The sequence below is a fragment of the Antrostomus carolinensis genome, unplaced genomic scaffold (assembly GCF_000700745.2).
Source record: "Antrostomus carolinensis isolate BGI_N321 unplaced genomic scaffold, ASM70074v2 scaffold21536, whole genome shotgun sequence".
Taxonomy (NCBI): Eukaryota; Metazoa; Chordata; class Aves; order Caprimulgiformes; family Caprimulgidae; genus Antrostomus; species Antrostomus carolinensis.
Genome location: NW_010324259.1, coordinates 1,318 through 18,284, shown reverse-complemented (window position 1 = coordinate 18,284; position 16,967 = coordinate 1,318). Strand labels below are relative to the sequence as shown.

At 46.6% G+C, this 16,967-nt stretch overlaps 1 protein-coding gene across 1 annotated transcript in view; it reads right to left on the bottom strand.

Annotated features, from left to right (window-relative positions):
- NIN (ninein) overlaps positions 1–16,418 on the bottom strand; it is a gene marked incomplete at its 5' end in the record, with an annotated part of 24,260 nt that extends 7,842 nt beyond the window's left edge. Inside the window, 13 exons of the mRNA XM_010170896.1 lie at positions 1–456; positions 1,193–1,719; positions 3,264–3,385; positions 3,703–3,856; positions 5,516–5,605; positions 7,054–7,164; positions 7,982–8,156; positions 8,322–8,462; positions 10,366–10,502; positions 11,914–12,081; positions 12,775–12,921; positions 14,473–14,663; positions 16,379–16,418. The exon at positions 1–456 is cut by the window's left edge and continues 1,596 nt beyond it. Of these exons, the coding sequence (XP_010169198.1) occupies positions 1–456; positions 1,193–1,719; positions 3,264–3,385; positions 3,703–3,856; positions 5,516–5,605; positions 7,054–7,164; positions 7,982–8,156; positions 8,322–8,462; positions 10,366–10,502; positions 11,914–12,081; positions 12,775–12,921; positions 14,473–14,663; positions 16,379–16,418 (2,459 nt within the window). The remainder of the gene's footprint in view (positions 457–1,192; positions 1,720–3,263; positions 3,386–3,702; positions 3,857–5,515; positions 5,606–7,053; positions 7,165–7,981; positions 8,157–8,321; positions 8,463–10,365; positions 10,503–11,913; positions 12,082–12,774; positions 12,922–14,472; positions 14,664–16,378) is intronic.
- Positions 16,419–16,967: the final 549 nt, after the last annotated feature.

The following is a 16,967-nucleotide window of genomic DNA, read 5'->3' as shown; positions in this document are numbered from 1 at the left end:
TCCTTGTTCTTCAGCTCTTTTTCATGGTCGTTTTGGAGCTGCGTTATTTTATCATTCAGCTTTTTCTCTTGCTTCTCAGTAGCATTCCTCAGGTCTTGCAGCTCCTTTTGAAGCTTCTCCCTCTCACACACAAGCTTGTTCACTTCTTCCTTGAAGTTTTTCTCCAGGAGATCTTTCTCCTGGGTCAGGGCAGAAGAAACAGCTTTTTCATTTGCCAGACTTTCCTTCAGTTGCTCATGGGCTTCAGCAACCTCCTGAGCAATTTCATCCTTTTCAAACTCCCACTGAGATTTCTCCTCTCTTTGCTGTTCGGCAAGTTCATGCAACTCTCGCTGGTAACGTCCTTCCAGGTTTTGGATTGTTTCTTCATATTTATTCACAAGTATTTGTGTGTCGACAGAAAACTGAGTTTCTGCGTGAGATACTCTTCTGTTATAGTCACCTTCCATTTTTTTCCTAAACATGGTTAACATAATGTATTACTAAAGTCTGGGCTAACTCAAAGAGATTCAAATGGCTTTTTAGGCTGAATAGAACAAGCTGTAAAATTACTTTTTCATTGAGTTTTAGATGAAGTACTATTTGATGGGTGTTTCTGAGAGCCCAAGTTAAATTTCAGGCAATTTGGTGAGACTTCAAAGATAAAAATCTAATTGCTTTGAAAAAGCATAACTCGTGAAGTGTCCTCAGAAAAGGTTTCATGTACAATATAAGCCCTTCTACTCTTGGGATCAGCTTTGTAGGGGCAGATGTTCTTACCCCCATCTCTCCCTGTCACCCCGGGATGGTTTCAGTTTATTTGACACTCGATCCTGGTTAAAAGTATTTACTCGATTCCCTTTAGTTCTTCAGAAAAGAACAACTCTGAAAATCCAAATGCTTTAAAAGTACAAAGCAAGGATTTGTAAAGCACAGGGATCCTCAACAGAGCTCAAGTTAATCATGTCTGGTTATGCTGTAACACTATTGTTGCCTCTGGGTGAGCTAAAAATCAATATCAATATCTGCTTGAGCAAGGTCAGAAGAAAAAGCCCCTGGAGAGCAGCCCAGCGTTCAGGAATAGAACAGGTAACAGCACTGTACTTGATTTAAGCATCAGGAGTCATTCCTGCACTAGGTTCACCGAGGTCACCTCACCAAGCCATCAAGGTCAGCGCACACCACTACCGTCCCCGCCAGCGGTGACACTCACCTCTCCTCCTCCAGCTCCTGCTTGTACTTCCTCAGCAGCTCTCGCTGGAGCTCTTCCTTCTCCAGGGCGTGCACCTCCGCCAGCCTTTTCAGCTCCTCGTGAAAGCCACGTTCCAGCTCTCCTTTCTCTTCCTGCAGTGTCTGCACTAAAACTCTCATCTTTTCTTCCACCCAGACACCGTTTTGAATCAGTTCTTCCCGTTCTTGACTAAACTTCTCATTTACCTGCTCCAGCCTGGCTCTAACGTCTTCTTCGTGCTCCTGCCTCAATAGCTCTTGCAGATTGGCTTTTTCCTCATCAAAATGCATTTGTAATTTGTTTTTCTCATCATTATATTTACAGTCAAGCTTTTCTTGCTGTTCTCTCAGCAGCGCTGCCTCTCCTTGCAGCTCTACAATTTGATTTTTAAGGCAAGTTATTTGCTTTTCCATGACATGTATCTCTTCGTTATGTTTATTCCTCATATCCTCTTGCTCCTTTTCGCAGTGGGTTTTTGTCTCATCCAGCTGCTTTACGTAATGGCTCACCTACAAGAAGGAAAAGAGATTGGATTGGGTCATTCTCTACACAGAGTGTTCTACAGAGGTGTTTTCTCAACTTTATATATTACATATTTCCATATATTTTACAGAATATCTTGATTTGCACATCAGCATCTTATATTGATTTCCCCTGTAAAGAATGCTAAAGTGCTCAGCTTAATTTCTTATGGGGATAAAGATGATTATTATGTAGAAACCAGTGAAATTCATGCTTTCCCATTAAGCAAATTTGGAGGGGGGGTGAGGAGAGAAAAAAAAAAAAGAGAAGCCACTAACAACTTTTACAAGTCCTAAGTCAGTTTGGCAAATTGCAAGTGGACTCCTTATTTCACTGATTACTTTTTCTGTATATATTCTGCCTCTAAAGTATATCATGCTCAGGGACCTTCCACTTTATTCCTTCTTCCTACAACCTTTTTTTAAAGAAATTAAGAGGCAGATGAGGCCTTTCCTTTTAAAAAAGGTTGGGGTTTTCTTCTTTGTTTGTTTTCTTTGGAATTTATTTTGTTTGGGGTGTTTTGGTTTGTTTTTTTTTAAAATTATTTTTACACAAGTCCCATGAAACAAAACCTTAAGGAAAAGTAATGATTTTGGGGTAATATTTTAATCAATTCCCTTCTCCCACTCCCATCCCAGCTCCATCACAATACAGTTTGTGTCCCTATGTCATACCAGACATGAAATGATTAGATTATAGTTCTATAACAATTATAATTATAAACCATCTCTCATCTAGAGGCAGGCACTGCTCCAACAGATGCAGTGGAAGCCTGATGGGACTCCCAACTTCTGGTCCAGAACTGACTCTCATGGCACAAGCCTGGCATCTCTACACCAGTGCCCCTCACCTACAGAGCCAGGTAGGTCTCACTTGCTGGAAAACACACAGGTGACCCTGCCAGGGACACTAGTGTCACATAGGTGATAGGTGTTGTGCTGGGCCACCTCACCCTGGCACAATAGACAGGAGTGGAGCTGCCCCAGCCTCATAAGCCCATCCAGAGCCAGGCTTTCTCCACGTCAAGCCAATGGAGATATTTCTGCACGTGTGACAAGGTTAATCTGCAGACAGACACCCAGAAAATGGGGAGCGACTGCGTAATTTCAGCAACACCAGTATAACAGCAGCAGAGTTTCCACACTCCCACAGCACAGATCTCATTTCAACACCACCAGGCTGCACAAACATAGCATTTCCCAACGCCAGCTCCTGCCAGCAGCCTCGCTAACCCATAATTATCCCGTGCCAGCAGGTTTTTTTTTGAAGTGGCTAATTCAGATGTAGCAGGCTTTCAAGACAGGAAATGCAATATTGCCTGGGAAAGGAGCAGCGTGAGGATCTGCTGCTCCCTTCATCCAGCCTTCTCCAGCACACAGCAACATGCAGAAGGAGCAGGGAAAGCAGAGGCTCAAATTCACAGAAAGGCTATAATTTGACAAGGAATAAAAAGTCCTTCTCCAAGACCATCCCACCCACATGAAAAGGCTGGAAATGTTATGAAGTTTCATTTTAAGTGAAAATAGCTTACTGTATCTTCAAGCTCCTGTTTAAGGTGATGCAGATCCCTGTGATGTTGCTCCTTCATTTGTTCAATAGCCATTTCTGCCTCTATACTCATATTTAATGGGTTGCAGTCTTCTGAACCAAGTCCTTTAAAAAGAATTATATACATATCCTTGAAGCCCAGAGATACACATTCTCAACAGAATTATTTCATCAATTCAAATTTGTTTAGGCAGCTACTCGCAGCTCTCAAATTCCCATCTCACACACACAGACAAGAAACTACAAACATTAATTTCAGCTCTGAAAATAGAACAGCAGTCACATTGCACTTCAATAGCAAAACAGAGGTGGGTGTTTCAATCTCACGGTGAAGGTTTGGGAAAGTTTTTGCATAATTGCCTCTAAGATTTATCATAAATGCCTACAGCACAGAGGTTGGTCATGTAGGAGATGTGCTTTACCTTGGTCAGGCTCAATACCACTATTGCCATGACTTTTTATATCAATGTCAAACTCTTCTGACAGGGAATTTTTCAGCGAGGGCCTGAGCACTTTGCCTTGGGCACGGTACTCCTCCAGCTCCGAGTGCAGCTCATCTATCTGGTCCTGCAGCTCCTGAGAAGAGAGGGAAAAAGAAGCCTGAGTGAAAGCAACCAAAGCAGATGAGCATCTGTATGTCAACACGCTCCCATGATGAGATATTTAGGAGGGAATTGCAGTAGGTAAAGACTTGTCAATAATCCTGCCATCATGCCACAGTTCAGTCATCCTCCCATCAGCAAAACAACACCCTTCTCCAGGTTCCAACCTGTGCAAGTAACAGATGTGTTTCTTAATAACAGAGCAGAACCTTCTTCAGACCGAGAGCCCATATATATATATTCTGCCTCTAAAGTATATTTTGCTCCAGGACCTGCCACTTCACTCCTTCTTCCTACAACCTTTTTTTAAACAAGAGCTTAGGAACATTTTCAAACAGTTGAGAAATACCTCCTCAAACAGCATCTACTTGGAAAAAAAATAAATCAAATCAGAAGCAAAAGATCAAATTAGGAAAGAGATGTCCTCATTACCACATTTACCATCTGGTGCTTCTGCCCACTTGCCAGCGGAATATCCCCAGTGTTTGTGCCAAGTGCCATGTGCTCAGCTCAACGAACAGTGTTTATTGAGGAAAATGAGTCTCTGAATGTGTAAACACACAGTTCTGCAGATTTCAGTGGTTCAGAAAGTGAACCTGGAATACTGATTCAGAGCTCATGGTACTTAAAAAAAAATCAACTGCATAATCAAGCAACTTATTATCAAGAAGTACGGCTTTTTAATGGCTTTACACTGGCAGAGGGGAGATGGAGATGAGATGTGAGGAAGAAATTCTTTGGTGTGAGGATGATGAGAGTGTCCCAGGTTGGCCAGAGAAGCTGTGGCTGCTCCTCCCTGGAAGTGTTTGTGGCCAGGTTGGATGAGGCTTTGAGCAACCTGGTCTAGTGGAAGGTGTCCCTGCTGATGGCAGGGGGGTTGGAACTGGATGAGCTTTAAGGTCCCTTTCCACCCAAACCATTAGATGATTCTATGATCCCATAAGTATCAATTCAGCAAATATTTCCAGGAAGTTTTTGCTTCCAAACTGCAGCTTCCTAAGAGAGCTCTCGTGCTGTTTCAGATCAGACAGCCTTTTCCCAAGGCAGTCCTTTACTGAACTAAAAGGATTGTGCAGAACAGATGAGCCAAATGCTGGTAACCTTAGGAATCATCAGAAAGTAGATGTGTAAATACATACTTGCAGGCCCACCTTGAAGTATTTCAGCCATGCAAGATTTGGGGAGGTGAAGACAAGCTTTATATTTTCAGTTTTAAGAAAACACTGCTGGCTTGGAAACCACCAACACTCAGGTATATCTTATTTCTGCTGTTCATTCCTGTAACTCTGAATTCAAATTAGAGCTAAGTTTATTTCATAAATTAAAAAAAAACAACCTACAAGTGCACAACTGTGCTGGGAGTGAAGCCTGATGTACAGCTGGAAAATGAAGGAAGCTCCATTGACCCAATCCAAACCCATCCTGGTGGCACCTCATCCTCTTGGCTCAGCCAGTTGCCTCTGTGGCAAGAGCTTTTTCCACCCCTCAAAAACTTGGAATAATGTAAAAAAAGCCATTCCATAGGAAAACCAGCAGCATTCTACAGCTGCTCCAGGCTGCTGTTTGCAGCCAGGCTGTTCTTGGTGAACGTGGGCAGACGGGTGCTGGGTCTCCAGCCCTGGGCTCCACTTACTCTGCACTGCCGCTCATACTCGCTCCTCATCTGCGTCAGTCTCTCCTCCTGCAGGAAAAACTCTGCGCTGCTGGGATCCAGGTCACCAAACTGAAACAGCACCAACAGGATCCAGTTAATCATCCAGCAAACAGCCCTGCTCATCACAAACCAGTGTGATGGTTCCACTGGGATGGCCCGTGGCCAGCAGCCAACACAGCCGTTCACCCACTTACCCCCCACCCCCAGGGGAGAGTACTGGGGGGAAAGGATAAGGAGACTTGTAGGGAGAGATAAAAACAGTTTAATAATAGAAATAAAAGAAAACTTAAAAAAACCCCTAATATTAAAATAGTAGTGATAATAATAACAGTAATAAAATATGCAAATGAGTGACACCCAGTGCCATTGCTCACCACCCACCCACCCAGCCCGGCCCGTTCCCAGATCACGATCCCGCAGGAGCCACAATCCCGACCCGAAACTGCAATCCCAGGAAAGCCAGAGCCCGAGCCAAAGCCAGAGAGAGTCCCCCCCCGCCCTTTCCAGTCAATCCCAGTTAATATACTGAACATAACATGACATGATCTGGAATATCTCACTGGCACATCCAAATGCCAGTTTGGGTTTTGCTGTTCACTGCACTTCTCCCTCCCAGTCCTGATGCAGCTGTGACCCAGCCAAACACGGTGGCCTTGAGCTCCAGCAGCAACTCAACATCAGCACCTTCTCAACATTCCTCTCATAACAAGCCTTACACTGAAACCAAACCACAGCTATTCTGATTACTAAGGAGAAACTTAACTCTATCCTAGCAAAACCAGGACACCCAGATACCATTCACAAGCCATCCTGCACCCTCTCTCCTTGGGGTTTTTTCATTTATTTTAAATACAGAAGCTCTGCTTCTTTGCTGGTAGGGGACAATCAGCAACCCCCCTCACAAATACTAGCTGCCCTCTCACCACAGCTCTCCAGCTAACTTTGATTTTAGAACACAGCTTTCTAGCTGAGCATATGCACATCTCCCATTTGATAAATAAACCCAGCTTTAAAGAAGTCTGGAAAAGAGATGCTGGGTGAGAAATCCAGTATATAAACCTTCATCTATAGATGCACACACACTGCAATGCCTTTGGAGAAGCTGATATTCTGATGAGTTCACTGTAATACAACCATGATCAGCTGTTCACCTCGATTCTCACCTCACATCAGCCATGTAACACCCAACACCTCATCTAGCATCTTCCCTAGGAAGGACCTGCACATTGGGTCCAGCCAAAACTATGGGCTAGGATAAAAAAATATCCCTGCAGATCTGCAGGATGATTGCTTCACTGTAACACTCCCTGCTGTTAATTAGGATAAAAGGACAACTAAGGTGGAATATCTTTAATTTCCTTAATGAAGTCAGGCAGGCAGGCAGTCCATATCAACAAGGTAGGTTTGGTCACATCTAGATAGGGACCCCAGGAGCCTCTGGCTATTAATTAAATCATTAGCTCGAGTATCAAAAAGCAATTTAATTCTGGGCACATACTGAGAAGAGGAGGATTTACCTTCTCAGCCAGGACGTTTTCCAAGTTCCTCTGCAGTTTGCTTGCCAAACTTTCATACTCGGCCAGTTTCTCTCCCATTTCCAATAACTCGTTTTCCAGACGGCTGTTTTCCTGGACCAAACAAACCCCCCCCCAAACAACCTCAGCATTTGGAGAAGGAAAACATTAGCACGTGGTAACTCATTAGAACAGAGCAGTCACCCACTCAAGTCAGAGCACGACACTGTTACAAGCTTCAAGCCAAAGAGAAGAATTGGGAATTTGTTACCCACGCACATACAACCCCTCTTGCCATGAGAAAGCAGCAATTTTTGGCATTGTAAGATAACACTATTACCATTAATTTTTGCTCATTTAAAAAAATAATAAAATTATATGGTTATGCAGTTAAGAAACACTCAAGTCACAACTTTTTTTCTATCACATTCAGAAAAAATTTGTGACTTCAGTGCTTTCTAAAAAAACAATGTTGGAAAAGGATGTGAATCTGGGGTCACAGGTGAATGATACCACTGCATTAGACAGCAGATAGTTTATCCAAAGGAACAACAGCAAACTTGCTTTACAGATTTTATTCTTTTTTAAGCAATTATTTTAAATATCATCAAGTTATATTATTTCCTGGCTGGACAGCCAAGCAGCCAGCAAGGCAGACAGCCCACCTGATAGCTGTACACACACAGACTCTGCACTTAGCAGCAGAGATCTGAACTGGAGCCTCACAAATCCAAGGAGTCACCTATTGAGGTGACCCAAAAAACCCAATTTTCATGGATAAGCCTCTATCTTGCTGCTGAAATTTCTTTCAGTTAGCTCAACAGGCATCCTAACACATCCTCTCAACGAGGAGCACATTGCAAGCACTGCTCCCCAGTTCTGGGCATCCTCGCCTTTTGGGGGACAAGCACCATTTGGGGGTCCCCATTACCTTCAGGGAAAGGGCCAGGCGGTCCCGGAGGTAGTTCTCATCAGTTTTCAGCTTGTCTATCTCCTGCTCCAGTTCCAGCCGCTGTTTATTAGCTTGCTGCAGGATTTGCTCCCTCTCCCTCCGGAGCTCGTTCTTTAAAGCTGCAATTCGGTCCTTGTACTCCTCGTCCAGCTTCCTATGAAGGTATGGGAGGTGAGAAATGCTCGTAAGAAGAAGGAGGCAGCAAATAAAGCTTGGTGGCAATCAGCAGGCACGAAGCCACTACCTCCATCACCGAGTCCCTGCAACCCCATGGCAGTGATGCTGAAGAGGAGGGGAAGGGTGGACTGGGACACTGTACCTGAGGTTGTACTCGTTCCGCCGCTCAATGGCAGCGTGGTGGTCGTCCACTTCAGAGGCCATCAGGGATTTCAGCTTTTCAGCTTTTTCCAAGTCTGACCGCAGCTTCTCTTTCTCTCTGGCTACTTGGTCGACCCTCTCCCTAGGGGAAGCACAACCAGCCTGGATTAGGTCACCCATCCCAGCTCCCCCAAAGAATGTACATGCAAGAGGCTTGTCAGAGAAGAACAGCTCCAAAAGCTCTGCAAAGGTCTTATTATCCACTGCAATTAGTCACTAGATATGAACTTGGCACATGTGGCTCTGAACCCGTCTTGATATAGAATCACAGGCTGGTTTGGGTTGGAAGGGACCTTTCCAGGCCATCTAGTCCAACCCCCTGCAGTGAGCAGGGACATCTTCAACCACATCAGGTTGCTCAGAGCCCTGTCCAACCTGACCCGGAATGTTTCCAGGGATGGAGCTTCTACCACCTCTCTGGGCAACCTGGGCCAGGGTTTCACCACCCTCATTGTAAACAATTTCTTCCTTACATCCAGTCTGAATCTCCCCTCTTTTAGTTTAAAACCATTTCCCCTTCTCCTATCGCTACAGGCCCTGCTGAAAAGTCTGTCCCCATCTTTCTTATCAACCCTTTAAGTATTGAAAGGTGCAGTAAAGTCTCTTTCTGGAGCCTTCTCTTCTCCAGGCTGAACAGCCCCAACTCTCTCAGCCTGTCCTCACAGCAGAGCTGCTCCAGCCCTCGCATCATTTTTGTGGCCCTAAGTGATCATAGGGACCTATATCCCCATAGGTCCCAAGACCTCAACACATGAATTCCTCAGCTGTGGTTTAGCCCCCCAAATTGCCATGCTATGCCATTTTGCCAGGCCACTTTCTGCCCCATTTACTTGTTCTCATCATTTTATTACCATTTATTATCATTCATTATTATTTGACCAACCTGGTCTAGTGGAAGGTGTCCCTGATGATGGCAGGTGGGTTGGAACTTTAGGTCCCTTCCAACCCAAACCAGTCTGTGATTCTATGATTACCTTTACCACTTCATCCTTACACTACATCCAACCTGGTACAAAACTCTGGGTGCAATGCTTAGAGCAGGGGTCTCCAAAGCAGGGTAGACAAAATGATCCACTGGTGTGTTGGAAGATATATCTGAGCTTAGGTAGTACATATATATATATATTTTATCAATTAATGAAGATACAGGGAAATAAATACAGGGCAATGTATATATCCTACACTCTCTCACTGGAGAAGCCTGCACAGCAAGTCCAGTGCAAAATCACAGAATCCCAGAATTGCCTGGATTGGAAAAGCCCTTTAAGATCATCGAGTCCAACTATGAACCCAACACTGACAAGTCCCCTATGACTAACCCATGTCCCTCAGCACTGTGTCTACACGACTCTTCAATCCCTCCAGGGATGGGGACTCCACCACTGCCCTGGGCAACCCCTTCCAATGCCTCAGAACCCTTTCAGCAAAGAAATTCTTCCTCACATCCCATCTCAACTGCCCTGGGCGCAATTTGAGGTTGTTTCCATCATGTTGACTTTCAAATGAAAAAAGTTGGGGTGCATGATGGTTGTGTACCTCACCCAGACCTCTATCACATGGCAAAACCTACGTAATGCTACTGGGAGAAATCAGTAAGAATTAGAGGCTCTGCTTATCATGTTGCACCAGCCTCTGACTTGTTTTGCATTCCTTGGCCATCCATGACCACTGCAGATTGCAATGACCATTTCCAGACTGCAGAACAGGGCTGGGAACAGCCTACTGCTTTGATTTAAAACAAAGTAAGTTTTTAAAAAAGTCTCTTTTTCTGCAATAGTTGGGTTTGAGTGCTTTAACCACACAAAATGAGAGTTGCAATCTGACCAAGCTGACACAGAACCAATCCATCCAGCACAACAGCAGCACCACGCCGATGCCCTCAGAGAAGTGCTATGAACCATCAATCAGCTGCTACTTAAGCTTTGGCTTGGCCAGATGGAGAGGGCAGCGAGGAAGCAGCAGAGCCAGTGATCCTGGTGACTTACAGCAAGTATCTGATCTCTGTTTTGAAGCTTGCCAAGGCTGCCTGGTAGACTCCATTCTTGGTTATTAAAAGCTCGTTTTCTAGCGCCAGCGTCAGCTCTGTCAGGTTCACCTTCCCATCCAAGCTGAAATCCAAAGCCTGCAAAACAACACATCGTTAGAGCAGAACAAGCTTTTGTGCCCTGCAGGAGCCTGGAGACATTCCGACACGAAGTGACAGAATAAAATGAGGAGGGTGAGGTAAAGAGAGCGTTGCTTGCTGATTAATCTGTCAGAAATGGCTTTGGGGCAATAAACCAGACATCTCTGCCACCTTCCTATGTTAAAGAGCTGCTGCTGGCTGTGGAGATGGAAAGCATCCTGCTTGTGCTGCAAGACCAACAGGAAATTAAGCCCATGCTTGATTAAAAATATTAATTCTCTAGAGCACCTAACTCTACTGGCCTTTTCACATATTCAAAGGCTGCAAGAAAGCGGGTGAAGATGTTGACATTCAACAAAACCAACTCATGATTTCCTTCAACCTAACTCTGCAGGAGGACAAAGCAGGGTGCAGCAGGGCTGGTGGTGGGGCTGAAATGCCAGAGAAACCACCCCAGTGACACCAGTAAAAAAAGCAAGTTACCAGTGGAAAGCAAGAAGTAGAAGAGGAGGCAAAGGCATACCACGCAAGCCTGGTGAAGCGGTACCAGGTGATCATGGAATCACAGACTGGTTTGGGTTTGGAAGGGACATTAAAGCTCATCCAGTTCCAACCCCCCTGCCAGCAGCAGGGACACCTTCCTCTAGACCAGGTTGCTCAAAGCCTCATCCAGCCTGGCCTTCAACACTTCCAGGGAGGAGCAGCCACAGCTTCTCTGGACAACCTGGGACACTGTCTCACCACCCTCACAGTGAAGAAAAGTGATCAAGCTGGTCTGCACCAGCCCAGGCTACAAATAAGTTTTAAAGCCTGAGCAACAGCTGAGTTGATGACAACCTGGATGTTCAACATCCACGTGGACATTAAACACCAAGAGAAATCTGCCATCATTGCTACCGGGAAATCAGCGGCCGTGTCAGAAGAGACACGTGAAATTATCTTCTCCCATCCACCAACAGGGATGGGGTTTACTTCAGGTATCCGATTTGCACCTTCTACTATATAATAAATTTATATTTCTATTTTATTTTATAAGAAAACCCGAAGCTGTGGGCAGGGTTTCCAGTGCTGTCCTCTACCTCAGTGCAAGCAATAATTCGGGTCATTCCAGTGCTACAAGGTTTGTAGGTGCAGCTATTAGTGAAGTAAAAGAATTAAATTGCTTTCTACAAATATAGGTGACCTCCTCGAGCTAAGCTGGAGGTCACGTTACATTTTTATCATTAACTTCTAGCTCTCTGGTATCGTTTCAATAAAGGAAATGATTGGAAATTTCCCAGAGCAGTTGAGACTCTTGTTGCTCGCACTGGGAATTTTGAAGGGGAAAAAAAAATATAATCCAGCTATAGTCCACTTGGGTGGGTGGGGGGGAAAGGAAAGCAAATAAAAAAGGTGAGATGGAGCTCACCTTCAGGATCTCCTGGCTGTTCTCAATGCCCTCCTGGTGCCAGCAGTCCAGGATGCTCTCCACGCAGCTGTAGCCCATCCCATCATCCAGGCTGGAGAAGAGGCAGAAGCCGATGGTGCTGGGCATGGCTGAGGGGGTGGTCGTGCGCCTCCCGCTTTCATCGAAGGACTGATGGGAGAGGGGAGAGGGTGTGATGGGGCACGGGCAGAGCCAGGCATCTGCCCACCCCACCACCAGAAAGGCTCATAAATGTAATTTTGCTAGCAGTACTCTGGATGTTAAGGATTACGGTCTGCTTTCCTCACTGCCAAGCAAACACCTGGCAGAAGCTTTGCTGCTGACCTCACGGCACCACAGGGCTTCAGATTTAAAATAAAGCCGAGGAGGAACAGTTTCAGAGCTGCCCTCAATGCTCCAGAAGTGTTTTCCATTATCCATTTGTGGTTTCAAGTGTCACCTCCCCTAAAAAACACTGCAGGGGACATATGCATGGGTGTTTCTGCTACAGATCTCAGCTTCCAGGCAAAGATGGGTAGTAGATTTCAAACTGTCTCTCTCAAAAAAGAAATTACAGATGTGAGACTTGCACACCCATGATCTCCAGTCTACCCCAGACCACCCCTCTTGCTCGGGATGGTGGCAGTTGTGCTCACGGTGCTGGTGTTCTCACCAGGACATCCCTGTCCCAGCTTTGTTCCCTGGCAGGGCAGAGCAGGGGAGCAGCAGGTCACTGCCACCACCTCCAAGCTGCCCCACCACAGGGACAAGTGTGGAGGGAGAAGGGGAGACAGGCTAAGTGGATTTGGTCAGGACTTCTCCTCCTCCTCCTGTTTTTACCCCAGGATCCACCTGGTTTCTCACCTGCATGGAGAGGTGTCGTTTCAGCTGTCTGTACGGAGTAGATGCCGAGGGTGTCAGCGACTTTCCATTTTTAAATAAGCCATAGAAGAAGTCCTCTATGCTCATGGTGTCATCTTCCTCCAGGTTATGGAGCACCTCTTCAAGCACCTGCAAGCAGCAGGGGAGAAAATTTACATCTGCTGTTGCCAAAACCACTGCAAGAACAATTTGGCACAGCAGAAAACATCCTATTCCCAAGGCTCTACAAAAAAACCCCAAAAACCAAAAAAACCAGGGACATCTTCAACCAGATCAGGTTGCTCAGAGCCCCATCCAACCTGATCTTGAATGTTTCCAGGGATGGGGCTTCTACCACCTCTCTGGGCAACCTGGGCCAGGGTTTCACCAGTGTTACCCAGTACACTGCATCAGCCTATCACCAGTACAACAACCTTTATATTGAAAATTGTAGAACCACATACACTAGGAAAATCCTGTCTGCAGAAGTGTGTAAGCTCCTGGTCATCTTAGACCCCATCCTGTGAGTCAACATGAAAAAATCCTTGTTTCATTCTGCTCTCGAGACAGGGGGAGCTCAGGAATTCACTGCCAGGGAGTGAGACAGATGCCAAAACCCCAGCAGCTTGTGAAGTGACCAGGCAAAAAAAAACCCAAACCACAGTAAGACACTGCAAGGTTATAATAAATCTGGTTTATGCTCCAGGGCAGTCTGCTCTCTGAAAAGCAAGACCAACCTTATGAGGATCAGAGATGTTCAGATTAGTTCCTCGCTATTTCTTTGTCTGCAGTTTGGGTTGGTTTTTTTTCCCCATTTTCTACCTTAATATCCTGAAAACATCTTGTTACAAATGAAAGTTGTTTAAACTGAAAGAGGGGAGGTTTAGATTAGAGATTAGGAAGAAGTTCTTCACTGTGAGGGTGGTCAGACACTGGAACAGGTTGCCCAAGGAAGCTGTGGCTGCTCCTCCCTGGAAGTGTTTAAGGCCAGGTTGGATGAGGCTTTGAGCAACCTGGTCTAGTGGAAGGTGTCCCTGCTGCTGGCAGGGGGGTTGGAACTGGATGAGCTTTAAGATCCCTTCCAACCCAAACCAGTCTGTGATTCTATGATAAATGCTGCAAAGGAATATCTGCTCAGAAACACGCTTTATGAAGGAAATGATGACAAGCCGTCTGATTTTAAGATGCAAAACAGTCTGATTTTTTTTTTTAATAAAACTAAATCCTAAATTGACAAGAGACTTTTTTTTTTTTTTTGCTAAAGAAACAATTTTCTGGTGGATTCTTCCTGCAGGACAGAAACAGCTCGCAGGCCTTCACAAAGTCCAAAGCAACCATCTATGAATATTTATTGTCTAGCTAGAAAATTCCTGAGATTAAGGAGACATGCTTGGAATCTAGAATATGTTTTTAAATTCCAGTTTACTCCACGATTGCATGAGAAGACACGCACGCCACCGTGTCAGCAATGCTGGCAGATGCCTTCTCTGCTAGAGCAGCCTCCCACGTCTGATGGTTTGACACCAACAAATATGCTGGAAAGCCCCGAGGTGGAGCTGAAAAACCACTTTCCAAGCAGCGACCTGTTAACCAGCACTTGTGCTTTGGGCTTGTGCTCAACCTCAGGACAGACTTTGTGGAGGTCACATCAAAACCCAACTGCACGTGCTGGTGTGAGTGGGTCCATACGTGGCCACTTACCTCCCCAGCCACCGTTTGGAGCCCGTATTGCTCACAAATGGAGATGAGTTTTTTCCGGTTCAGGTGGCTTTCCCTGGAGATGCCAAGGTGTTTGCAGACCTCCTGCAGTTTCTCCTCTATCCAGTCCGGGGTGGGCAGTGATGTTCCAGGGGAAGCATTCAGATCATCTGGGTTCCAGAAGCGCAGCTGCCCTGGAAATGGGGGAAAGTACTCTGGTTTCTGTCCATCCACTGCAGAAGAGTGACCATCAGAGGACCTGGGGGTTCTCCACAGCAGACCCTCCCTCCCTCCTCCTCAGACACCATGGGACCATTTGCCTTCACTCCTCCTGCACAGAGCACCCTTGTCATTTTGGGGTACAGCTATCAGCACAGCTATCCCACTTGACCATAAGTGACAGATCCTGCTCAGCATTCAACTCACATGTACCACCACAGGCAAGGGAACCCTGCATCCAGGCACAGGGAGAGGCTGTGGTCCTGGCCCACAGGAGGATCTCTGGGGACTTGGATGAGTCCAATGGCCAACATGGGCTGGTGGCCAGGGCCCAGGGGCCACCCTGCTCTCTCTTACGGGACAATTAGGAAATATTTAACGACTGGTCCGTGCTGACATCTAGTGCCTACCGTGCTCCACTACCACCAGCAGCCCCCAGGCAGGAGCTGGGACCAGGGAGACCTGCAGGATGGCCTTTGCATTAGACAGGAGGGAGAAAAGAGGGCAGAGAGGGTCAGGCATCAGACTGTGCCCTCCAAAAAGCCCCACTTTAGCTTTAATTCCCAGCTCGGAGCTTGCTTGCCCCATGTGCACCTTCCCAAGCTCTGCACCACACCAGGCTGGGACTGCTCAGCACATCCTGATCTAGTGGAAGGTGTCCCTGCTGCTGGCAGGGGGGTTGGGACTGGATGAGCTTTAAGGTCCCTTCCAAACCAGACCATTTGATGACTGAGCAAGCTGCCTATCTCCATATACACCTTCACCAGGTCAAGAACTTCAGTGGTTGCCTGTCTCCATAAATGTCACACCCAGGTGTAGTCACCTGAAACTCCCATCCCCTTTCAATGTAAACTGTATGTTTTGATCTCAGTACTTCCAAACACCCCTTCAGGGGAAGGAAAAAAGAAACCCCACGTTTCCTCTACCTCCAGCAAATGCCTGGAATGCCATCTCACCCAGCTGGAAGCACTGACTAGACACAAACCAGAGCTTGCTCAGCTGCAAGACCACCTCCCTGCACCCCCTACCTCACCCTGGGGCTGGAAAAGCAGCTTTTGGAGACAAAAATATGGTCCCTTTGGATGGGGTGGGGGTTAGAGAACAGCTGAAATATGGAAGAGGTGTTGAAGCAAGTAAAAGTTGCATGGCTCAGCTCTAAACACGTCTTGTGGGGTGCACTGAGGGTTAGTGCCAAAGCCCAGGGGCCACCCTGCTCTCTCTTACGGGACAATTAGGAAATATTTAACGACTGGTCCGTGCTGACATCTAGTGCCTACCGTGCTCCACTACCACCAGCAGCCCCCAGGCAGGAGCTGGGACCAGGGAGACCTGCAGGATGGCCTTTGCATTAGACAGGAGGGAGAAAAGAGGGCAGAGAGGGTCAGGCATCAGACTGTGCCCTCCAAAAAGCCCCACTTTAGCTTTAATTCCCAGCTCGGAGCTTGCTTGCCTCATGTGCACCTTCCCAAGCTCTGCACCACACCAGGCTGGGACTGCTCAGCACATCCTGATCTAGTGGAAGGTGTCCCTGCTGCTGGCAGGGGGGTTGGGACTGGATGAGCTTTAAGGTCCCTTCCAACCCAAATCATTCTATGATTTGATGATCCAGCTCGCCTGAGACCATCCCAAAGTGCTCCTCCAATTCATCTTCAAAGCTGGAAAGAGAACAAGCAGATACAAATGCTCTTACCCTCAGCCTCATACTCCTCGCTGTCTCGTGCCTTCCAGTGCTGGGGAGAAAACAAAAGGTTCCTGAGTTATTACTATTGCAAAACATCACCCATATGAAAGAGACTCCGTGATCAGCATCAAAGGAGCTACAGGGCTCCAGCATCGCCTCCAGGCTTTCATCTCCACCCTCCCCACAGGCTGGGCTGGCAAGTCACAGCTCTTTGATGCTGCCCGTTTCTGGCAGGGAAGGTGCTTCCATGGGGATAAACCACAGCTGCAGCACAAGCCACCCAAAGCCCTGCCAGTGACCCAGGAGAGGTGATGGATCAGAGTCCAGCAGATTGATGGGGAGGGAGGGAGGGAGAGATTTGCCCTCCAAGCAAACCACAGTGCTTGTCTTAGATGTATCCATGGTTGAGATAAGGATGCAGAGGAGATCACGAGCTGTGTATAGCCACCAGTTGAGTTTGGGTTATCCTTTCCTCCCAGCACCTTATTTTCCCATTGCAGAACAGTTTCCTGCAGCCCATAGGTCTGGTACACAGCCAGCCTGCAAGCTGGGACACGAGCTCAGCCCATGCTGAATCTCCAGCATCAACATGACAGCA